At 38.7% G+C, this 25,303-nt stretch overlaps 1 protein-coding gene across 1 annotated transcript; it reads right to left on the bottom strand.

The window, feature by feature from the left end:
* Positions 1-4,621: 4,621 nt before the first annotated feature.
* On the bottom strand, positions 4,622-20,794 carry CLDN1 (claudin 1). Its single transcript, XM_066347168.1, has 4 exons — positions 20,324-20,794; positions 11,887-12,051; positions 9,527-9,611; positions 4,622-7,635 (listed from the first exon to the last, which is right to left on the bottom strand). The coding sequence occupies exons 1-4, from the start codon at positions 20,544-20,546 to the stop codon at positions 7,473-7,475; spliced, it is 636 nt and encodes a 211-aa protein (XP_066203265.1). The 5' UTR covers positions 20,547-20,794; the 3' UTR covers positions 4,622-7,472.
* Positions 20,795-25,303: the final 4,509 nt, after the last annotated feature.

Here is a 25,303-nt window from a genome sequence, read left to right as displayed (position 1 = left end):
ATAATGGGGTGCACTTGGCTAGGGGGTGAGGGTGTTATATTGAGTGGGACACTTGAATCCGTGTTAACACAATAAATAAAAAAATTAATTAAAAAACATTAAAATAATAATTACCTTCCTATTAGACTTCTCTGAGGCTTTTAATTGCTCTTTGCCTCTGGGCTCCCCTGAGCACTTAATACCAATAATTTCTCCTTTTTATAACACCGTCAACAATAAGCACTTGCATTAATTTCTCAAGGTTATTTCTCTCTTTTTTTAAATGTTTATTTCATTGATTTTAGAAAGAGGAAAGAAGAGAGAGTGACAGGAACATGGATCTGTTTCTGTATGTGCCCTGACCAGGGGTCGAACTGGCAACCTCTGTGCTTTAGGATGATGCTCTAACCAACTGAACTATCTGGCCAGAGCTCAAGGTTATAGCTCAGGTTAACATTACTGGCTCACACTGAAAGGATTGATTTTATTAGATATTTTGAAATTGGCTCTCTATAGCAATTTATGAATTTACAGTTCTGATAAGGGTGAAAACCCATTTCTTCATATCTTAGCCAATCAATAGTATTTTTAGATTTTAAGATTTTTACCAATCTAAAGAATATGAAATAACATAGAAGAAAACTTAGGCAGTAAGCTCACCGACATCTATCACAGCAATATCTTTGCTGAATTATCTCCACAGGCAAATGAAATAAAAGACAGGATAAACAAATGGGACTATATCAAACTAAAAAGCTTTTGCACAGCTAAAAACAATATGAACAGAATAAAAAGACAAACCACACAATGGGAGAACATATTCGACAATACATCTGATAAGGGATTAATAACGAAAATTTATAAAGAATTTGTAAAACTCAACAACAGGAAGACAAACAATCCAATCAAAAAATGGGCACAATAAATGAATAGATACTTCTCCAAAGAGGACATACAGATGGCCGATAGACAAATGAAAAAATGTTCATCACTAATCATTAGAGAAATGTGAATTAAAACCACAATGAGATACCACCTCACACCAGTCAGAATGGCGCTCATTGACAAAACAACACACGATAGGTGCTGGCGAAGATGTGGAGAAAGGGGAACCCTCCTGCACTGCTGGTGGGAATGCAGACTGGTGAAGCCACTGTGGAAAACAGTATGGAGATTCCTCAAAAAATTAGAAATGGAACTGCCTTTTGACCAAGCCATCCCACTTATAGGAATATATCCCAAGGATACTATATCACCGACTGAAAAGAAGAAATGCACCCCCATGTTTATGGCAGCATTGTTCACAATAGTGAAGATCTGGAAACAGCCCAAGTGTCCGTCAGTGGACGAGTGGATTAAAAAGCTTTGGTACATATATACTATGGAATATTATTGGGGCTATGAAAAAGAAGAAAATATTACCTTTTGCAACAACATGGAGGGACCTGGAAACTATTATGCTGAGTGAAATAAGCCAGGCAGAGAAAGGAAAATATCATATGACCTCACTCATTTGAGGAATCCAAGGAATAATGAGAACTGAGGATGGAATTGAGACAGAGGAGGGATCAAAGGGACCAGAGGAAAAGAGGACAGAGGGAAAGGGGATGATAGGATGGGATAAACCTGAAGGGAAGGGGGGAGGGCACTGTAGGGAGGGGGACAAGGGAGAGGTTGAGGGGAATAAGGGAGAGGGATGCATTCGGGGTGACCCTAGAATCTATGTAAATACAATTAATTAAATTAAAAAAATATGAAATAAGTTGGTTTTTTGATTATTAGTGGTCATTCAAGTTTCTTCTCACAAATCTTATTTGTATCCTATTTAATATATATTTATATTTTTCTCAGAATTTCTGTTTCTGAGGCCCTGTGTGTGTATAGCCCTTGGACTATACACTGCAAAGCTTTTAAGGGGCATTGCTCATATAGACCACAAAGAGAATAGTGCCACGGGGGTGCTACAGCAAGGTGGCTCTGAAGCAGAGACTGTTTTACCACCCTCTCTCTACACAAAATTGTGTTTAGATCAAGAGTTAGTATATAGTAAGCCCTAAATAAATGTTGACCTGAAGAGGTGGTAGTTTTACTGATATGTCAGGAACATTGCTTTGCTTCCAAAATCTCATGAAGTAAAATAGTAAAATGACCTCAATAAACATTCTTTTTATTGTATCTACTTTTTCAGTTTTATCCTTTTTTGAAAGTCACATCATCAGGAAATGTTCTTGCCTGTACTAAGTGTTACAATCTCTGTCTTCTTAATTCTGTAACATGAGGCTTTCAATGCTGAGTCCATATATTGTAGTGGAAGATGTATAGTGAGGTAGGTTGATATTTGAACTCAGGGAGAGGACTCGTACCAATTAACTGTGCACTTGAAGTTATCAAGATAAAGGCGTTAATTTAGGAAAAAAGAATTATTCTTTTGAACCCTAATCCCTTATATTTGTGCAGTATTTTTGGTTTGTAAAGGATATTCACACACATTATATCATTTGGTTTCCACCATAACCCTGTGAGTTAAGTTGAACACATATTATTACTGAGCCTGAGAGATATTAGCAAGTTGGTCAAGGCCGCAGAGCTAATGAGGCAGGAAAAATCTGATTTTAATGGGCAGTAACATGCCCATCTATGAAACTAAACATCCCAACTTCACTTAGTACTGAATGCAACCATGGGAAACAAACCTATCCAATGAGGCATAAAAATAGAAGTTGGCTGAGAATTTTATAACATATTTCTTTTCTCTTTCATAGACATTAACACTCCACCCTTTGCAATTCTAGTTCTATTCTGGCATCCTGCTTCCCAGAATACCTAAACTGACTAATTTGGCTTTGGCTACATTAAATTATTAAAATGTAATAATTAATAAGTGGGACTAGAAAAGGACCACCTCAGGACTAAAATCCAGGGTGGGTCTACAACTCTAATATGCCATACTTATTTGAGATACTCTGAAGGAGAATATTGGAATAAATAATTTGGAAGATGATAAAAGATTCAATAATGGGTAAATAAGTTTTATTTCCCCATTCTTATTAACCTTTTAGCCTAGTGATTATAGACATCAGCTTAAATATACAAAGACTGGGGTATATTTTTCAACTTGATAAATCATGTGAAACTGTTTGATTACTCTCTTTTCTTGAAAACTCTCTTAATTTCAGTTCTCTACATTTCTGTTTTGTTTTTCTTTCTCTCTTTATTTTTGTTTTGCTTTGTTTTCTTTTTCCCTAGTGCCTACTGAACATCTCTTCTTGGATATGCACTAAGCATTTTAAACTTAACCTGTCCAAAGTGTAACTTCCAATTTTCTCTTTCAGACATGCTCCCCCACAGTCTTCCCTCTCTTGCTGTTAGTAGCTTTCTCCCATCAATTGCTCAGGCCCAAAATCTTGGAGTAATTTTTTACTTTTTTGTAATCTCACACTTTATATCCAGTTAATTTGCAAAACATGTTCTCTCTACTTTAAAGTAATATTAAGATTTAACAACTTCTTCCTACCCATTGCTATCACCAAGCTATCTCTTGGCAGCATTTTTATATAATTTCTCTCTGAACTCTCTGCTTCTCTCCTTGCCCTCTTATAGATTTATTCTCAACACAACAGACAAAACCAAGTCTATTACATTATAATTTAGATCTGTGTCTCCTCTGCTCAAAACTTTTACTGAAAGAAAAATGAAGTCCTTACAATGGTCCATTATGCCCTATACAATTGAGATTCTTTCTCTTTTTATGTTATCCCCTCCTATTATTATCTTTCTAGCTTAATCCATTCCAGCTACACTGGCCTCCTTGGCCCAGGCTCTACCTTCAAAGATTTAAATCTGTGGAGAGTGAAGATTCTGGTGCATCTGATTCATTTGAGAAGAGTTCAAATCAATCTGACAGTAATCTTAGTCTCTCACCTATCATGCTGATGCCTGCGAGTCCACTAGAGCTACCGTCCTCTCTTTACAAACCTGTCCCTTTAATGTGAAAATTGCCCAGGAGAGGCTGTAATTAAGTCTCTCTCAATTATTGATATTTTTAGGTAACCAGTGAATATGTTTTGTCACTTGCTTTCCTAAGAGGTAGTTTTGACTGTATTCATTACAAAAGCAATAATGAATCTCTTTCACCCTTCCACCTTGTGAGGAACAGTCATCTTAAACTTGCAGAGTGCTTTCACAGTTGGTTATTTTATCATTTAGTCTTTCATTACAATATGTTTCCTTTTTATAGATGAAGAAAATGAAATAACTTCTGGCATTCTCTCCTATCACCAGCTTTGATAATGAAAGAGCTCTCACCAAGAGAGAAATAGGGCATTCTACTAGGAGGAGTCACTCAGATATTTGAGAGATGACCCAGAGGTTCTTAGGAACAGAGTGAGTCAGATTCTACCCCAAATCATCTTCTCTTCCCTCTCTGGGTTCTCGGTAGCTCTCTCACATCAATTGTTTGCCCCAACCCAATGCTTGGAGTCATCTTTGACCCCCCCCCTTTTTTTTTTAATCTCACAGTTCATATCCAGTTAATTAGCAAAACATGTTCACTCTACTTTAAGGTAATATCCAGATTTAACAACTTCTTACTACCCATTGAAATCTTGAAATAATGATTAGAAAAACAAGCCAAGGATCTATGTTTTTATTTAAAAAACAATTTATTGAAAAAGAATAATGCTTTATACAAATTCCCATTACAAAATCCCAAAATATCTATTAGGTCTATTTCCAGATACAGTAGCAGAATACAAAAATATCAAAATTGACTAAATTCTGGTTTAATAATTTTGTTGGTCATTTTGGATTATAGATTTATTTGAAGAGTTCAGCAACTGGTAAACCACCTGCATTTATGCATGTTACTAGGATTTATGTAAAAGGCTCTTTGAATTATATCTTCCAGAAGCATAGTATAGACTCAGGTTTGGAAGACACTAAAATTTACTAGGTTCAAATCCTTATATGATGCAATCTTTTGAATAACTTTCCCTTGTGGTTTTTATTATGAATTACCATTCCCAGACAATCTTAGCAGTGTGTGCTGCTAGCTAACAGCAACACCTTTGAAGGCAATACTTAACAGATATCCACTTTGAATATCCTTGCAGGTTATCTTTTTAAACTTTTTTTCCTTTTACTTAGAGGTGGGGAGACAGAGAGACAGACTCCTGTGTGTGCCCCGACCAGGATCCACCTGGCAAGCCCCCTACAGGAAAATTTTCTGCCCATCTGGGGCTGCTGCTCCATTGCTCAGCAACCAAGCTATTTTAGCACCTGAGGTGAGGCCATGAAGCCATCCTCAGCACCCAGGGCCAACTTGCTTGAACTATTCAAGCCATGGCTGTGGGAGTGGAAGAGAGAGAAAGAGATAGAAAAGGGGAAGGGGCAGGAGTGGAGAAGCAGATGGTTGCTTCTCCTGTATGCCCTGAACAGGAATTGAACCTGAGACTTCCACATACTGGGCTGATGCTCTACCACTGAGCAAACCAGCCAGGGTCCTTGCAAGTTGTTATAATTCAAAAAATATTCCATACTTTGGCTTTGCCAACACACTTCTATTTTACCCATTATATCTGCATACTTGTTTTAGGTCAATTCTACATTTTTAAGAGGAGAAAAATTTAGCTACAGAAAGCATCAGGCCATACTGATTGAAGAAACTGACCTCCTCATAATCCTCCTCATTTAATAAGCTGAATTTCACTGTAGTGTCTCATTGATTGAGAGACTGACTAAGGCAAGCAACCCAGTCCTTAAAATTGCTCTCTTTTCAGTCATTTGAAAAGTAATCCCAAGCTATGCACTTAAATTCCTTAGTTCTTTCCTCTATTATAGTACTCTTCACCTTACAAACCCCATCTGCATATATTCTATCTCACTAGATCCCCTTTAAAGCCCTGCGAGGTAGGCAGGTCAGGAATTACAATCCCTTTTTTTACAGATGATACAATAAATCTAGGCCAGCCAAGTACCGTGCCCAAACTCAGACAGTAATTGATAGCACCAATACTCAAATCAGGTCTCCAGACACCAACACCCTTTTCATTACATCATTTTGCTTGAGTAAAGTAGTATTTTCCAGACTGGAAAACTAGGAGCAATTATTAAAATTGAACAGAACACCAACGTAATTGGCACAACTGAAGGAAAAGAAATGGACTGGAGGGGAAAAGGAAGGTACAAACAATATGAAGGTGTGTGTGTAAGTTTGGTTCAATGAGTTCTAACAGCCAACTGAGCAAGTAGAAACACTACTTAGGCATATTTCATGTTCAAAGAATGAGCATAATACCAACTAATTAATACTCACACTACCTCCACCAGCTAGTCAAGTATCATTATCTCAATTTGACAGATAGAAAAAGAGAAAAAACAAGTGACTCACTTGTAGCTACAGAGAGAATATTTGTCACCAGATTATCATTACAAGAAATCTAGCACTTCATGCAAACAAACCATACCTATCTGGGGAGAGGTAAACTATATAATAATTACATAGGAGAAACCATAAACCTGAGTAGGGAGAAAAAAAAAAAGGTAGTTTGGAGGGATACAACTGTAATAAGTAGCTTAACATTTCAATCAATAAAATTGTGTCACAACACTTGGGAAAGCAGCATAGAGCTACTCAAAAAGACAAATATTGTCAAGCAAACAAGTGTTACAGGTCAGAGTACAGAGATGAGGTGGAAGATCAACAAGAATATGTTATATGGCCATGCAGAAAGATTTGCCCCCAAAGCTCTGAATTGTAAGAGAGTCTTATTGGTTTTAGAAATTAAATAGTATCCTTAGGAACTGTATTAGATTCAAAGGTTAAGCCCAACTTAATAAAAAAAAAATATATATATATAATGGCATGAAGAATGATAAACTGATGACAAAGCAAGTGCCAAAAGATCATAGAGAAAAGGCAAAATAAGCATATGAAAAGGGCACATGTGAAGAACTGAAAGAATTTTAGTAGGTTGGCTCTATATCAAATACACTAAAAGCTAATGAAGGAGGGTAAATGATATTTGACCTATTATATGTGTACATATAGAAAGAAGAGACATATGCCAAATAAACTACTTGTTTAATCAACATAGACATATATATATCTCTATATATTTCTATATATAGATATATTTTTAGATATGTTTTAAGTATGTTGATATCCATAGAAGAGATTTTACTACCTAATATTTTATAGAAAAACATGTCTATATACAATATCTATAATTAAGGAGCACCCCTCCCCACATCTGAGATGATCAGTCAGTGGGAAGCAGTAATACATATGGACAAGGCTTCCCTTCCATATTAAGGAAAGGAGATAAAATAAGACTAAGTCATTTTTAGCAATGGGTATTTAAAAAATATGTTTTGTTTTTTTATAATACCACAGTTCAGACTACAATCATCAAAGTTTAAGGTCTTAAAGTCAATGATAGCATCTCAATGTCCATCTTCTATTAATCGCCGGGTTGTCTCCTTTAGCTTCTGTATCACACGTAGTCTTTCCCACTGGAAGGGGCAGGCTTTGGATAGGGCCGTGGTGTTGGGTAAGATGTTGTTTTTCGAGGACAGGAGCAGCAAAGTAGGGCACCTCCCAGAAGGCAGAGAGAAGCAGCAGCCCAGCCGATGAAGAGAGCTGAACCAAATTCATACCTAAAAGGGAAAAATGCATTTGCTTAATCAATGAATCATTGGAAAATTTTCTGATATAATTAGAAATCTCATTACATATATAAATATATTTTTCCCACTGAAAACAATTCTTCCATGATTACTGGGGGAAGTACTTTCAGGTTTGTGATCGCCCACACAAAAATGTTTACCTGGCAATTGTTGACAATGTGCAACAGTAGATCAGGCAATAGGGCACGCAACACCAGGTTAATTACACAAATATTTCCAAAGACTTTTCCATGTGTAGGAGACTTGTAAAGCATGTTTATATACTATAGAAGTCAGGATTGAACTATGATTCCTAAGCTAAAATTTACCCAGTCATGCAATCTCCAAGTATCAACCATATTCTATACAGAAACTGCTAGAGTGCTAGACTGTTAGTGTTTCATAGTTGATCCCAGGTCACTGTATACATTGAAACCTGAAATTTATGGTTTTGTAATAAAGCCTTCTTTTTTTAAATGTTATTTTATTTAGAAAATTCTATTTAATGGGGTGATATTGATGAATAAGAGTACATGGGTTTTAGGTAAACATTTCTGTAGCATTTGAACTGTTGCTTATGTTGTATACCCACTACCCAAAGTCAAATTGTTATCTGTCACTGTATATTTGTCCCTCTGTTCTCCCCTCTCTCCCCACCCACCTCTCCTGTAATAAAGCCTTCTAAGCCCGCCCATGGAGCATTCTAGATTAAGCTAAACAACATAGATGTGTTAAGCCAGACTCCTGAGGGGAGGATCTATGACTGACTGTGGACAATAAAAGTAGAGAAAGCTAGATCTAAAGTTAGAAAGCCTGAGTTTGGATCCAGAAGCAAACTCTCAACTGCTGTAATTGTGTGCTAGTAATTTCACTTCTCAACCTCAGTTTCTCCTTTCCTTAAAGCAGGATAATTACATATGCCTTACTGGACTACTTTCGGGATCACCTGAGACAATGAAAAGAATATGTGTACAGTGCCTAGCAATTTATAAAGTGCTGTCACATCCATTACTCGTAAAATTGAGCCTACTGACCTCCAGCAGTTTGTGTCCCTACATTGTAAACCTTATGAGAAGGGCTCAAACACAATCATTGCAGTATGGGTTCTCTTGTACGTGGGTGATTATATAAATAAATCACACCTTATCTATCCAACTACTGGCTTTTTTTCATCTCATCATCCTAGTACTCAACAAACAATAATTACATCTTAACATCCTGACTCTGAATGTAGTTATTAGGCTTTAAAGACATGAACACAGTGAGACAAAGAGCCTTGTCCCTGATCAAAGAGTGTCATTACATGAGAGCCAAGAATCAGCCCTTGAACTTCCACAACTTGTAATATTAAGAAAGGTGACCTTTGGCAAGTCAATTTTATAGTTGTGATAGAACATAAAATTTTAAAGTAGTATCACAACTTATTTTTTTCATAAGTAAAGTTAAACCATTAAGAATGAAGTATTATTTATTAAGCCAGAGTAGTACCACATTTTTTCAATCAGAAGCTATTAGTAACAAATAATCAAAATAATCACATGTATTATAAGTATCACAATATACTGCAAAAAGTACATTTCTGATCCATTAATATTTTTATCAATATTAAAAAGAATAGAAAGAAAGAAAAGGCCCAGCACACAGTTGCAAAGAATAAAGCTTGGAATTTTTCTATTTTAAACACATTCTGTCATCAATATAGGCTGTTAAAACAATTATCAAACTAATTTTAACATGAGTCACAGGCCATTCAAATAATTTTCAAGTCTGACATAATATTCTGGAAAGCAAATCTGGGAAGCTGTGGCACCAGCTGGACTTTACAGATCATAAAAGGGTATTTTCTCAGAAAACAAGCTGTTTTACACGTGAATAGCATTACCTGGCATTCACCGGGGTCATGGGGTCATAGAATTCTTGAACAATTCTATTGCCATACCATGCTGTGGCGACTAAAATAGCCAGACCTAGAGAAAGTCAAAACAAAAGACTGTTAATCACTACAGAACACTGAGCAGAAGTATAGAGGCCATTACATTTAATAAGGATTTGACAAGAATTAAAGCTCATCAATAGTGCTGCCTTTTTTAATTTAGTCAATTTTAAGTCAGACAATTTTAATTTAGGGAGATTAGAAATTCAGACATAATTTTTTCCAAGTATTCTGTTAAGACGGACAAAAAATTAGGTCACAGTTAGGCATAGTTTTTACTCTTTCATCTTACTCATTTATAATTCAAGGTCACTGGCACAAATAAAACATTTTTGGAAACAATTCAGCAGGTTCATGTCATTTACGATCTTCAAAAAATATTTTTATGCAACTATTTTTGATAAAACTGATATTCTTATTACTATAGATGAGTCACCTGAAAAAGGGAACATGAAAACCTTTCTACAGTCTTCTTGACCAAAGCTCAAAATTACATTTCTGTAGGATCAGAAGGAAAGTAAGCAGCTAGACAGCAGAAAAGAGCAGGACCTGTCTCAGAATGGACCAGACCATCCAGGCATCACTGGGAGATCTGCTAAGAAGCCACATCGAAAAATCCATGCAGCACACTCTCAATTTTCCATGCATTTCATATTTCAGTAAAACCAAAGAAACTACTCAGTCAAAATAATTCATTCCATCATCTGAAAGAAGTATAAAATAGCTTGATTTTTCTAATCCAAAGAAATTAAATAACTTTCTTTTATAGTAATTCTAAGGAACGATCAATATAGACAGATTAAGTCTTAAAATGCTCCATCCTTCTTACCCTCAAAAAGAAAGAAAGAAAGAAAGAAAGAAAGAAAGAAAGAAAGAAAGAAAGAAAGAAAGAAAGAAAAGAAAAGAAAAGAAAAGAAAAGAAAAGAAAAGAAAAGAAAAGAAAAGAAAAGAAAAGAAAAGAAAGAAAACGTGGTCCAGGCTAATTGTCTGTGATCCTTGGCAGAAAACACTAGTGCTTTGGGCTGCTCAGCTGCAGCATGAGAACACTCTGAAACTTCAATCCTCATTCCCTAGGAAATCTCTTAAACTGAACTGGGAGTGATGTAGTCACTTAAGGGAATTACAAGAAGGTGAGCAAAGGAAGGGTGCTATGTGGTTCATCTCTTCATAGCCTTTAAAATTAAACTTTTGAGAAGAAAGCACCATCCATGTTTTTTGAGGACATTGAGCTAATTTGGATAAAGTGAAAGAGAGGTGACTTTAATCAATCTTTAGCAAAGTCACGGGCACTCTTTATTATTGATTAAATCCACATATTATACTGGGACAAAGGCCCCTACCAGGTTTTTTGTCAAAGAGAAAATGAGAAGAGAAAGTCCAAGTCTAGTTTTCCCTAGTGGTAGATTAGATCATTGGTGTCATTTTCAAAGACAATAGAATATTATATATATATATTATAGTATATAATAGTGTATTTCAAAAATAGGCTATATATATATATATATGTAAAATATTATTGTACACACACATGCAATCTTATTTAAAATAAGCATTATAACACTAACATGGAACTGCCATGTCTTTTTCTGGCTCTCATTTTCTCAAAGGTTACGGTCTAACTCATCAATCAATACTTCAATAAAGCAACAAATACATATGGGCTGTTTTGTTGTTGTTGTTGTTGATGTTTTTGTCCCCAAGGCCTTTCTGAATTGTTTTCATTCTTAATTCATTTAACCTAGTTTCTTACCATTCCAACATTCTACCTCCACTCCAACTGGCCATTGTCTTCCCTGATCTATGGGTGCATCCTGTTTATTTTGGAACCAGATTTTCCCACCTAAATAATATTTTCATTTTTCTCCAATAATCCCAATCCCACCCATTCCTGATACAGCTGTATGATTCACACATTCTTTATGTTCTCTCTCACTACTCCCCATATTTGTCACATATTGTCTGTGGGGACGCCACAGAAATTTTCTATGTAAATAGAATTGTTCCTTAGTGTTTGACAGATAGGATATAGCTCTCTTCACCTGGGGGAACTGGTTTTAATAAACCATTGACACCTGAAACCTCAAAGAACAGACCTGTCCACTAGGAGCACAGATCTCAAATTTTCATTGGGTTTGTCTTTAAGAATGTGAAAGTCAGCAGGACTTAAGGTTTCTATGTCTTCAGGTTTTCAAGGGACTGAAATAAATCAATTCAGGTGCGAGAAATTCAACATCATCTAAGGAAATGGAAAAACTAGATCTTAAACCATGTCAGAAACAGTTCAGAAAGGGGGGCAGGACCTCTCTTACCTGCAATAAGAAATATCACACCCCCAGTGACAGCCATCCGCATTTTCTGGACCTCATCGTCTTCCAGACACTTCATACACTTCATGCCCACAGTGGCCACAAGGATAGCTATCAGTCCCAGCAGGATGCCAACCACCATCAAGGCGCGGGTTGCTTGCAAAGTGCCTGGCAGAAAATACGTAAAATATTATCATGACTAGACCAACAAGAAAGGAGCATGGCAGACCGAGTATATTTCAATGTTGTTTGAAAGAAAAAATATTAAACTACGAGTCAGAAGACCCCAGTTCTGGTGCCATTTCTGTAGGTAACCAAGATAGTTTATTTTCCAGAAAAACAAACAACTGGCTAGATAATGAATAAGAAGCCCTTCGGCTCTAACATTTTATGTTTTCAACATTCAATTCAAATTCCTCTGGAAAAATAATTAATTATGTGGTTGAATCGGTTTAGCTGATCTAATACATCTTTAATCCTTACTAATGGATATTTTAATTCTAAAATACAATCATATGTATTATCCTTAATGCTAAACCATTTATAATTAAAATGGTTTACAATACATCTTGGTAAGAGTCAACAGCTTTATACCTCAGTTATCAAGTTAAAAAAATAAAAAGGGTGAATTTGAAAGATAAAAGATGATTCTTAAAGGTTATCATGGCTTAATAAACAGCATTTGTATCTCCAGTGACTGGGTGAGTGGAGGATATGAAAGCCATTTTTCTTAGACCAAAACTAAACAATCTTTGCAATGTTACTTGATTTATATTCAGAGACACCATCAGTTTTTAAGACTTTTTCAATTGTCATGCTGTCAAATATACAATAATTCAATGTAGTGTTTCTCAGGATACCACTAATTTTCTAATTTCCTGTTATTGTCACTGAATCTTAAATCATGATCAAACAGTTAAGGGCAGGTTTCAGAGGTTACGCCAGAATGTTTCTTAAAGTGTAAAAACCTGAGACCATCATTGTGACATAAAGGCACAGACTTAAAGAAAACAAACTGAAATTTTGCTGATGAGATGAGTTTGGTTAAGTCTAGATTTATTTCCTCCTTCACATATAGATCATTATCTTATTGACAGTGCTAACATGTGACCAGTATTTCTACATATATAAATATTATTTACATTGTAATATACCAGGCTGTCTTCCGTAGGCTACTGATTATTCTTTGGGACTATGTTCTATTATGTAAACCGTGAATGATGGTATCTCTAACCAGAGAATTAGAACTGACTTCTTGATGCTCTTCAAAAGTGGCTGATGTGATAGAAATGTCTTATATCTCACTGTCTAATTTTGACCTAACCTCAATCTTAGTAGTTTCAGGGTTGAGAATTTAAGATTATCCAAAACATCAAATTTTATTTTTTAAAATATTTCCATCCCTGCCATAATTGACCTGTGAGAGCAACCTCTATCTAAGAAGTATCAAAAAAATTTATTTTTACTGTATTTGAGAGATATTTTGGAAGCCATGATATACTTTTACTTGATTGAATTAAAAAGCAAAGCAAAGACACACCCCTCCTCCCCTGACATCTCCACCTCCTCCTAATTGTGTGTGGGCACCCATGCACCCTCCCTACATGATTATCTTAAGTTTCCAGGGTGGCATAAAAGCTGCTGAATAATCAAAACACACGTTCCACGGAACATGGGTTTACCAGGAACTGAAGCTGCCTACACTGTGGTATGAAGAGGAAAGTACCAAGGACTCCACCGTTAGGGTGTGTCCTTTCTTCTGATTTACCAATAGTTTTTGCAAAGATAATCATTACTAAGAAGAAAAATGAAAATAAAATGTAACTAAGCTCTTAGGCACAACACAGATTTCAAATTGCACTCAGAAGAAAAATCACTTAAAGCAAAGGCATACTGAAAGAGATGCTGAAAGCTGCAAAGATGACCCAAGTGCCTGTAGGATAGGGTGACCTCTGGTCCATCTATATGGGACTATCTTGGTTTTAAAACTACCTGTCCTGCAGCCAGAGAAGATGCCTGATCCTGGACCACCCGGGGTGGCTGGTCACCCCACTGGAGGATGGAAAGTAAAATGAGGTGGGTTTAGCAACATGGGCAAAAGGTCTAAATCAGGCAGGGCTTTGTCAGCTACGGTAAAGGGTTTAGAGATTATTCTAAGTATATTCAGAAGTCATAGGAGAGTCTTAAAGAAGGGGTGATGGAATTTTTACCTACGGTATAGAGAGCACATTCACTCAACAGTCTTCCGATGCGAGCCATATAAATATGCACAGCTCTCAGCTCCTTCCACTTTGTTTTCGCATAAATACTATTTTCTGATTCTTTATTCATCACTTTTGTTCCTTTCTCTGATCTCCCTCCAAATTTTCCACTTTGTTGGAGTTGTAGGGCCTCCAACCAAACCCAGCTTCCATTATAATCATTCTGGTTTGCACTTAAAACAGCAGGCTACCAGCCCAGCCGGTCTGAGCACTTGGAGCACAAGCTGCTCTTCACAAGGAGTCTACTAGGTCTCCGTCTCATGAGTCAGGTCTGTAAAACCCATCCAGGCAGGCAACACACATGGATGAACTACTTCAAAGCTCCCTTTGCTCTCACCTGGAATTATCTAAGACTCACAGTGTTCATTGCTAAATATTGCCTCATTTCTCAAAGAAAACACATTTGATTCATGCCATACCCAGTGAACTCCTCCACTTCTTTTACAAAGTCTCTTTGGGCTAGGGGACAGAGTCTAGTATGTTTTATTTCTTTATAGAATAACGCCTTGCTTGTATAATGTACAAAAATAATGAAGATTCAAAAAAAAAAAAAGCATAGTTAGGAGTCATAAACTCTACAGAGAAAGAAAATCATGTTTCATTTAAAAAAATATGATAGTGTTATTTTGTAAGCAATGTGGGTTTTTTTGTTTTGTTTTGTTTTATGTCCTTGATTGGTTTAATGTGCATTGACTAAGGACATTTCTTTGTATTTTACAATACTAGATGGGCATCAGACTCAAAATCTCATTTTGACTCACTGGAAATATTTGGATGAACTTTTAACTATAGTGATGTCAGGAGGGAGATGTGACAATACAAAGGATAAAACGCTAAGAATCACAGCAGCATACAAACTTCCCAGCTGGGCATATGTAATGATAGAATAATTAAAGTAAGCAACTGTGTTAGAAGTTATAAGGGCTTTATGTGCAGATAGTATCTAAATTGCACAACTTCAGATGGAACTAGATGACTCCTTCAAATTAAGGTCTGTGGAAGTCTTTTAAGCTAGAGATCTAAAATAGATAATTGTGAGCTCCTTGATGACGTGTCAGATATTTGTTCAAATTTTCATCCAAAGTGCTAAAAATGGTACCTGACAAACTACAAAGGTTATGCAATCTATGTACAATGAATTTAAATTAAAACATGTCTCTATATCCTTTACAAATTCTACTAATATGCGAGGTAAAAATACTCTCGTCTTAAGCTTAACCTTCGAAGAAAATACTGAGAAATGCCTCCCTAGTGAGACTGGGGATGCTAAAACCTTGCTACATATAGCCAGACTTAGTTAGATCATTAAAAACTAGTAACTCATACAGGGGAAAAAAATCCATATTTTTTTGCTTAATCTGACCTATTTTTTTAGTTTTCTAAAATTTTAAATTATACATTTAATGAGCTTCTAAAGAGGTTTTTTCCCCCTAGTGGAATGATGATCAGCAGATTGGAGAAGTTGAAAAATGTTTAAAAGCTAGAAAATAATATTTTGGACTAAAGAGGTACAATATATACAATATAGCCTTGGAAAACTAACTGGAAGCCAGTCTGATTAAATCAAATCTAGAAGCAAATATGTTCCTTTCCTGGTCCTTGAAATTTGCAAGTATCTCTATAATACTATTATCACTGACTAAAGTTGTCTGCAGAGAAAATGGTTAGCAAACATTCAAGAAGCCGTACCATTGTTTCTCATCATTATTCAGCAATAAATAGAGAAAGCAGTCTTTTAATTATACTTAGCTAGACTGATAATCTTGAGATTAAAGACTCCCTAAGAAGTTCTTACCACTTGCAACCTAAAAGTATAATTTGAAAAAAAAAATACAACTATCTCTACTTACAAAACAAGAAATGAGTTAGAAGTTACTGATCTACTACAGTTAGCTTAACCAACATAAGCATAACAAGACAAGCACAGACAAGTAAGTAGATATTTTTTTTCTAAAACTTTCTAAAGTCTTACCATATAAGAAGCAGAATCTTCTTTAAATACTTGACATTATTCCTGCTATTTATGGCCATATTATTATATTATTACCCTGTGAACTATATCTCATAAACAAAATAGATTTGAAGTATATCTGCATTGTCACATAGTCCCTCTTTGCATCAGTTGTTGCTTAATAAGTAATAGGCAAATCAATGAACTGAACATTGGGTCACTAGAACAAAACTGCTCTCTCTTCTGGAATTAAATGAGCTCATCACAGACCATCACAGAACTATACTCCCATGGCCTTTTCACTTGTTAAATCTCATTTTCAATCAAGTTCAAAGTTTCTCAAGAGTCCTCATTGTTAGCATTCCCATTTTATTGATGCAGGAACTGCTGACCACTGGGTGTGACCTCAGGACACCAGCAAAGAAACTGAAGTGATCTTGGATGAGGCAAGACTTACCATTTTTCAAAATGTCCTAAGCAGTTTTCCTCTCTTCCTTTCTTTTTTTCCGTCCTTTCTTCTTCCCTACCTCTCTACCTCCCTCCATTCTTCCCTCTTTCCCTCCCTCCTTTCCTTCCCTCACAATCAAATTTATGTTTCTCTATTTCCTTTATGCCACTTAACTTTTTCCCTTCAATCACTGCAGTTAGTAACAAAAATTGTTGGCACTGAAAGAAATCAACTTTAGCACCTTATATTTCATCTTAGCTGCTTTCATCTCAGCTGCAAGACAGCTCATGTTGGTTGAACAGGTAAATGAATGATGGATTCATCTCCTCATTCCCCCAACTCTGCCCTGTATTATTAGTGGAAAGACTACAGCTCAGAAAGACCAAGTGGCTCACCATTGTACACATGACAAGTTAGTGTAAAATCAGGGTAGGAATTAAGAACTTCTGATCTCAAGGCTGGATTTCTGTTCTGCTTTTCATTATTCCAGTGGTCAGAATTAATTCTTGAAATGGACCTGAACAATAATGGCTCCCTGAACACCCTTGGTTCAGTAGGCATAATGCAGTCGGGTGCCCTCCTCTCTGCCTATGCTTCAAAGTATGTCCAAGTTAGTGATTTTGTCTTGTTGATTGAGCCTGACATCAGGGTGAGAGTGCTGGGAAACCTTGCTGACAACCAATACTCATTAAGCACTCCTACACATATGTGGATTCATGCAAAGCAAGTTGAGCAGGTTTGAGGAGCTTATAAACAAATTACAGAATCCCAAGGTTAGATGTGACTTAGAGAGTCTAGTCTAACCGCCCATTTGTCTGGTGCTTGGATTTTCCTTCCAACATTCCTAAAAAATGCTTACTTATTTCTCTGCTTATACACCTCCTACTATGCCGCCTCCTGGGGAAGTCCAATCTTTGTACAGCCCTAGCTATTAAAGTCAAACAAGAAGAAGCAATTAACTAAGCACATAAAATAGATACTGGCTTTCCAAACTTTGGGAATTGGATCAAAACAAGGCAAGATGATGTACAACTTAATCCAGAAAAGTCTACTATAACTGAATCTGCCACTCTCCTTTATACATTCCAACTTTCATTGTCAGGAGTCATCATGTCAATAAACATCACATACTTGGGATGGAATTGAAATGGCTTCAGCCAGTGTAAAACCACAATGCAAAGTGCAACATTTGTTTCCTCGGGATTTTTCTCATTTACATTTACATAAACTGCTTTGTAAGAATCACCAAAAAACAAACAAACACAAACATAAAAACCCCTCTCATTTCCTATATTGGTTTAAGAGCACTGTATCTCTTTAGACACTTAGGTAATTATTCTTTTACAGCTGACACTACTTAGAGGAGATGAACGAGGGCTCTTAACATGTCTAGCACTATCATTTAACCTTGATAAATTCCTGTATCTAGATCCTAAGATGCCAGTGGGCTCCACTGGCAGAGAGAACAAGGTTCAATTTTAGGAAACTTGTAGCTAAACTTTTCACCTAAAAGTACTTTGAGGAATGCAATCTTTTACAAGGAAGACTACTGATATATACAGATAATCCTGTCCACATTTAGAAGTGACAGAGTTATACCAACACCAGCCAATGAATCACCAGCCCAGGTCTGTACATCAGGTGGGTGTGAGCACCACTGCTCAGGTGGAGAAAGGAAGACAGGTTCTCTGGGCTCCATCCAGAGGCATTCAGTGAGTCATTGGCAGGTTGGAGAGAATACCTATGAGTCAAAGCTCTCTCTCTTCTGGGTATTGGTTTTGAGAGAAAGACCTCAGCCCCATTGTGAATAAGCTCTGGCTTGAAATAAAATGAAAAGAGGAATCTAATCTGGAGTTCATACATATATATGGTCATAAGGTAGAAATCTCCAAACCATGTACTGGGGAGAGGGGGAGGACACTGTTTAATTCTTTCACCACAACTTAAAGACCTCTAACAGCTATAGCAACTAAGAGTAAATAAATAAATAACATTTTAACATGATCATAGGTAAGGATGACCTGTTTGAGTATTTACAACATGAATCAATTTGATTCCACTGCTCATTTGAGGCAGTTAAAGGGACACCTATTTAAACATGTCAGAACAAACGACTGTGATCAGAAGGATCAGAAACTGCTCTAGAATTGTCCTTAGAACCTTCATCTGCCAGTTCCTCCACAGGACACTCAAAATTCCCAATACCATTTTCTTTCATGTATTTATCTTTCCATGGGGGATACTGGTGTAAAGAAATCCTAAAATAAAACTTTGAAAGGCTAAAATGACTACACCCAAAACCACCATGCACACTGACTAACCAAATTCCACAGGTGTTCAAGGGATTTAAACAGATTTGGAACAGATTTAATAATCCTAAAGTATATGGCTTTTAATAAAACCACTTGAAGGAGGTGAACAAAGCAAATGAACTAAACTTGACTGATGACAATACTGCTCAGCCTCAGCCCGTAAAGGGCTGGCGGACAGCCTTGTTTATCTAGCCAAAGACTAAGAAACCTTCCCGTCAAGTTAGTCCAAGGACGTAACAAATGCATGCTACATGACACCTACTGTAATATCTCAAGGAAGATACTCCAACCATAAACTGTTATTACCTAGGTAAGTGGAAATTTAATGAGGTTTAGACAAGGCAGTCAAAAGCTTTTATTTAAAAAACAATGAAAGGAAAAAGGTGATCATGTCATTCTCCTCCCCATTCTCCTTGGGAATACTTTTCTCTCCATAATCCTTTCCCAATTGACAGAAATAAGAAACAAACCTCCATTACACAGAAAACTCCTTTGCTGAAGATGGGAACTTGGAGAGAAGTCTCTCTCTCTCTCTCTCTCTCTCTCTCTCTCTCTCTCTCTCTCTCTCCCTCTCCCTCTCTCGCTGTCTTCCTCCCCCAGCTGACATCTGCTCTCCTCAATGGTGTCTCTTTTATGATATTTTGCTTCAGTATCTTCACTCTTCCCGTAATATCACGATGGGGGGTTATTTAGAACTTTTCTTTCTTGTCCTTTCCCCAGCTGCCACCAACCTTCACTTTTCAAAATAACTAAATGTGCCTCCTTTGAAGACCCCTGATTTGAAAACCTTCAGGGGACTCTCAAGAGGCTTCCTCAAAAAGTCATGCAAAGGGTTGCAAAGGAGACCCCCACACTTATGGGATCTTAAATATCAAAGGATCAAAAGATTAAAATTTAAATGTGAGTAAAAGCACTACGTTGGGGCATTCCCTGTGGGAATGTGACTTTTTCTGAGAAGTCATAGCAAAGATAGACTGGAAAAAGAAAAATATTGATAGAAAACTTTGAGATCATCTATTTAACTTTATAAACGGTTGAAGCTACCAGGCTCCAAACTTTTCAAGGCATACCACCCTCTTGTCCAAACCCAACCATTCTTCACTTTACACCGAATCTTAGAACGTCCAGGAGACGCCTAAGAACTCAAGTTCGAGTTCAGCCTTCACCTCTCAATCTCCACCCCACTCTCATTGGAATTTAAGATGAAACCCCACCTAGAGGAGGAGAAAAAGTGTTACCCGGGGAATTAGAGGCAAAACTAGAGTTTAGTCCTGGGTTTTCCTATTCCCAAACCACAGTTCTCTCTACTTCCTCTCTACAGCGCACAGGATCAGAAGATTTGATCAACTGAAGACTGATAACCATGTGATTATTAACAGAATGAGCTGACAGCCACTACTCTAAAACGGAGCCATTGGGGGGTTATGGGGTCTTGGGTCACAGCTGTGGGGGAAGGGAATGCACTCACTGTTCAGATTCAGCAAGGAGTCGAAGACTTTGCACTGGATCTGTCCGGTACTCTGCGACACGCAGGACATCCACAGCCCCTCATAGATGGACTGAGCGGTCACGATGTTGTCGCCCGCATAGGAGTGAGTCTTCCACTGTGGCATCGCTGTGCTGACGATGGCCCCGATCCAGCCCAGGAAGGCCAGGATGAAACCCAGCAGTTGCAACCCCGCGTTCGCCATGGCACACTCCTGCGCCCCAGTTGGCTCAGGGGTGGCAGGTGCAACAGGCGGAGTTTGCAGACACTCACTCGGGGCTCCTGGGGGTGGCGGAGCCGCACAGAGGAAGTTATTGCGCGGAGTCCTGCTCCCTGCGCCGCCGCGGGAGAAGCTCTAGGTCCGGGTGTAGGTCCGGATTGGCGCTGGAGTCGGGGTGCAGGAAGCTGCGGCTGCTCCCAGGCTGCGAGACTGAGACGCCAACCTGCAGGACGCCGCAATTTAAAGCAGCTCCGCCCTCTGCCCGGGCCGGCCTCCGGGCAGCGCCCCCTGGCGGTTTCAGGGCGGCTCGCTGGGAGAAAGGTCCCGCCGCGATGTGGGGACAACCTGGATGGGATCAGGTAGCAGAGAGCTCAGTGCTCAGTGGATCCCTGTCATTTCTCCCCTAGCTCCTTTTTCTCTCGTGAGGATCTCCATTCATTCCATCTTTATTCTCCCCCAAATTGCTATGTATGTGTAAACACTAAAAATGCAAATGCTGAAAAAATAGAGCCCTCATGAAACATACAGTTTCATCTTCAACTTTTTTTCCCCACTGGCATATTAAAAGGCATTTCCTATCTATTATATTTAAACTCCCCTCTCCTTCCTCACACTTCTCTCCCTTTCTTTCGTCCCTCTGTCCCCCTCTTCTCTTCACGTGGTCTCCTAGAATCCTCTATTTCCGCAGGGATGGTAAGAAGTTGTTATAGAATAGAAAACTGGGACCCAGGAAGGAAATATGATTTCCATAAAATCACACAGCAAGTTAGTAGCACATCCAGAACTTGGTTCTCAACCCACTCTGCTTTCTACTGCATTCCAACTTGACCGAAATATGTTCTTTAATCTATTATTATAGCTATGAAAATGCAGCCTTCCTAACACACACACACACACACACACACACACACACACACACACACACACACACACACCAGCCTTGTCCACACAGCAGTTTGTCTCAGAGTAGCAATTCATTATAGGAGTAACCAGGACCATGCTCCACCTCCCCCAAAGGTGTTTCATTAATGAATTATCAGATGTTACCCATCAAAGGTGAGAGCATCTAAAAACTCTCCCCCTGGGAGAAAGAGGCTTTTGCTGGGAGTTAGGGAACTTGGGTTCTGGCTACCGGTTTGCCATGATTGGCTATGCCACCGCCTTTTGTTCCCATCAGTGAGCCTCTAGAGCTCCCTTCCCTGTAGTTAAGTGGTGTTGTGGTTTGGAATAATTAACTTGTTTTGCCAACTGTTTTTCATGTGTGGTGTGAGCGTGGTGGGAGGAGAAGCTTCTATGGTTTTATTAAAAACAGAAGCACCTTGGAGGTCGGAATAAACACGGTAAGGAGAACACAAGATATGCCCCAGTACTTACTATGAGAGCTGCCAGTTTGTGACTAGGAGGGAACAGTAAAGAAGTTCAGAGGGTAAATAAGAATAAAGAAACTCTACACTTGAGGGATGTGGATAATGAGGGAGGCTATGTCTGTGTGGGAGGCAGAGAACACACACGAATCTCTGGGATTCCTTCTCAATTTTGTAGTGATCTTAAAACTGCCCTAAAATGTCTATAAATAAAAGTTAAAAAGCAAAAAGCCCACAACTCCACAACCCTCACTCTGCTAGCTCTCTCCAGATAACTTTTGAATGCTTAAGTCCAAAGGACAGGTCTACAGAGAGGTTTGGAGACTAGCCATGAATAGGGTAACGCATGAGCTGGATGAAGAGAGTTAATCACAGGTAAGCAAGGTTAAAACAAGTGAGTGCTGCCCTTCTGGAAGGCTCCCCAGACCCTCAGGAAGGTTCTAAGTCAGCTCTGTAGGACAAGGCTACATCGAGGCTGAGTCCTCGGAGTCTAGGCCCAAGGTCAGTAATTATTTCTAAGTTCCCCACGGATGTTCTCTGGGTGCCTGTGGGTGTGGATGAAAAGTACCCATCACATTTGATTTATTTATTCCCCACGATTACTGAGCTCAGAGGAGGTTGTCAGAATTTGCTGTCTGGCTAGGACCACTATGTCTGTCAGAGTGAATCACATAATCTTATCTTTTTTAACTCAGAATTAAAACTATTCTTAAATTTTTGTTGTTCAGATGGTACTCATGAAAACAAGATCTGAGTTCAATATACTTGTGCACAGACCCTTTTAAACTACACTGGGACCTGTCTCTATCAGCCTACAGTTGGCAGGGAATGGGAGGGATGAATTCTGTGGTCAGTATGGCCTCGTGTTTTTGTTTTTCTATCCCGGGTCTCTCTGGGGCTGATTACTTCATTGCCCACAGCCGTGTCTGGGGCTGCAGTGGATGCTGTTTACCTGCCGTGACCCATACCCATCTCTGGCATCTCTAATCCTGTCTAGTGTTCTGTGTTTTCCTAAAAGCAGATAAGTGAGAGAATGGCTCAGCATAATTCCATTAGCAGAAGAGGAAAAAAAAATCTACAAACATTGGCCTTTCAAATAGGAAGCATAACATTAGAAGCAGTGCTGTGACCAAGAAGTTTCTAGAAATGTTGACTATGGTATGGCAAATGTCCTGGCCTGAGAAATAGGAGAATCTACTGTGGACCCTCAGAAAAATTACTTCCTTTCTCTTTCTCAGTTTCCTTATTAATAAAAATTAGAAATTGACGTCTAAAAGGTCATCCAAGTCTAAAGCTTTATCACTCTAAGTGTAATAGCTGACACGTATGAGTAACACACTGTCCTCACAGGAGGACAGAGTGCTACCTACACGTGTCGAGCTAAGAGTTTTATGTGCAGTATCTCCTATGAGAAGGCGGCAGAGACACAGAGAGGCCAGGTAATTTACCCAGGGTTATGTCTGGTAATTGGCAGCACTGGGATTCCAAACTGCATGCTCTGACCCTGGTGTCCATGCCTCTAAGCACTGCCCTGTGGGAGTTCCCTGTGTGAACCAAATTGATGGAAGACCATTGGCTTTTAGGGTTTAGCCATCCTCATGATGGGTTTCTCCCTCCAGTCATTGGTGAGATGTGCCACTCTGTGACTGCCTTTCTGTTCCCTTCCTGCCATGCCTCAGTTTCTGCTGCTGCCCACAGAGATTCTACACGGGAAGGAGCCAGAATCACGGAGGCAGTGTTGCTGCTGAGGAGGGAATATGGCTGAGAACATAGCCCACTGGTTTCCCCTTGTCCGTGTGTGACTGATACTTGGGCTCAGCCTTCATCCTGAGAACCAGGAGTAAGTAGAAGAGACACCCAGAGACATGAAAGCACAGGTGAGACTCAGGGTGACAGAAGAGAGGCAGACAAGGAAACACGATCCCGAGAGCCAGCATGGCCAATCGATGTGTTTAGAGATAAAAGTAAGAGAGTTTTGGGATATAAATTGTTTACTTAGTGACATTGACTTTTCAGGGCTTCTCAGGTGTTAAAAGCAGAATGGTGTTTGGGGGGAAGCAGCTGTGTTAGGCTTGCTCGCTGGTGTACCGGCTGCAAGCACTTCACCTGATTGGTGAATGAGCACGTGGAAGGGCCACGTGAGTATAGCCTATGTAAGGCCACGGGTGCTTGCACTCGGGGACTGTGGATGGCCCATTGTGGATTGCCTGCCCGCCACTGAGAGGGGCCATTTTCTGCTGTTTGCTTTGCCTGAGAAGCGGTTTCCCCCTGCCTGTTTGCGCGTCCTCTTTTGTGAGACTCAATTAAATGGTAATGGTCCAACGCTTTTCAGCTCTGTAGTTCCTGTACTGTCTGCCGGAATCCGATGTGGGCCTGCCTGCCTGGTCTTGGCCACTTGCATTAGCGTTTTAAAACACATTTTCCAGTAAACAATCTGTGATCTGCCATGTGATTATTCAGGGTTTGAAAGAGGGAAAAAAGTACAAATGTGAAAATTTAACATGGAGTTCAGTATTAGAATGTGAGGGTTACTAATACTAAAAACCATTACCATATGCTTGTCTTAACTACTTGAAACAGCCCTTTGGCTTCCTTTGGAGTTTTGGGGAGTGAGGTATGAGTACTTAAAAACATAAACTTGCCCTGGCTGGTTGGCTTAGTGGTAGGGCTTCTGCCCAGTGTATGAACATCCTTGGTTGAATTTCCATTCAGGGCACACAGGAGAAGTGACCATCTGCTTCTCCACCCTTCTCCCTCTCCCTTTTCTCTATCTCTATCTCTCTTCTCCTCCTGCAACCATGGCTACATTGGAGCAAGTTGGCCCTGGGTGCTGAGGACGGCTCCATGGCCTCGCCTCAGGCTCTAAAATAACTTGGTTGCTGAACAAGGGAGCAACAAGCTGCAGACGGGCCGAGTATTGCCTGGTAGGGGCTTGTCAGATGTATCGTGGTTGGGGCGCATGCGGGAGTCTCTCAGTCTGCCTCCTGCTTATCACTTATGAAAAAAAAGCACAAACTTTTTGAACCTTAGTTCTATCACAAGCAGAGTAATCTTGCAGAATTTGTAAACAAACTTATGCCTTTAATTTTTCCTCTTTCAGGTGAGTAAAAGACTACTTCATAGTGCTGTGGTCATTAAGCAAGTTGACACCTGTACATTATTTAGAACAGTAGTTGGGACATGCAAGCATATGGAATGATAGTTATTATTTCAAGCAGAACAGATGCATTTAATTTGCTAACCCTGCCTTTTACAAATGATAATCGCATTTGTTCAGAAAAACTCTTTCTTGCCTTGTTTGATTCTATTAAAATCCCACTTCATGTCATAGTTAAATCAGGGTGACAGAATTTGCAGTTTCTAGCAAGCAGGTACAAT

This window comes from Saccopteryx leptura, chromosome 8 (genome assembly GCF_036850995.1).
Source record: "Saccopteryx leptura isolate mSacLep1 chromosome 8, mSacLep1_pri_phased_curated, whole genome shotgun sequence".
Lineage (NCBI taxonomy): Eukaryota > Metazoa > Chordata > Mammalia > Chiroptera > Emballonuridae > Saccopteryx > Saccopteryx leptura.
The sequence above is the reverse complement of the archived record's forward strand: the minus strand, read 5'-3'. Positions and strand labels throughout refer to the sequence as shown.

Excerpts from the sequence above, each read along its gene's own strand:
- CLDN1 (XM_066347168.1), bottom strand. The coding sequence starts at position 20,546 with ATGGCGAACGCGGGGTTGCAACTGCTGGGTTTCATCCTGGCCTTCCTG. Across the intron at positions 12,052-20,323 it reads CTCCTTGCTGAATCTGAACA|GCACTTTGCAAGCAACCCGC; the intron begins GTGAGTGCATTC and ends ATTTTCTGCCAG. Across the intron at positions 7,636-9,526 it reads ATGACCCCGGTGAATGCCAG|GTATGAATTTGGTTCAGCTC; the intron begins GTAATGCTATTC and ends TTTCCCTTTTAG.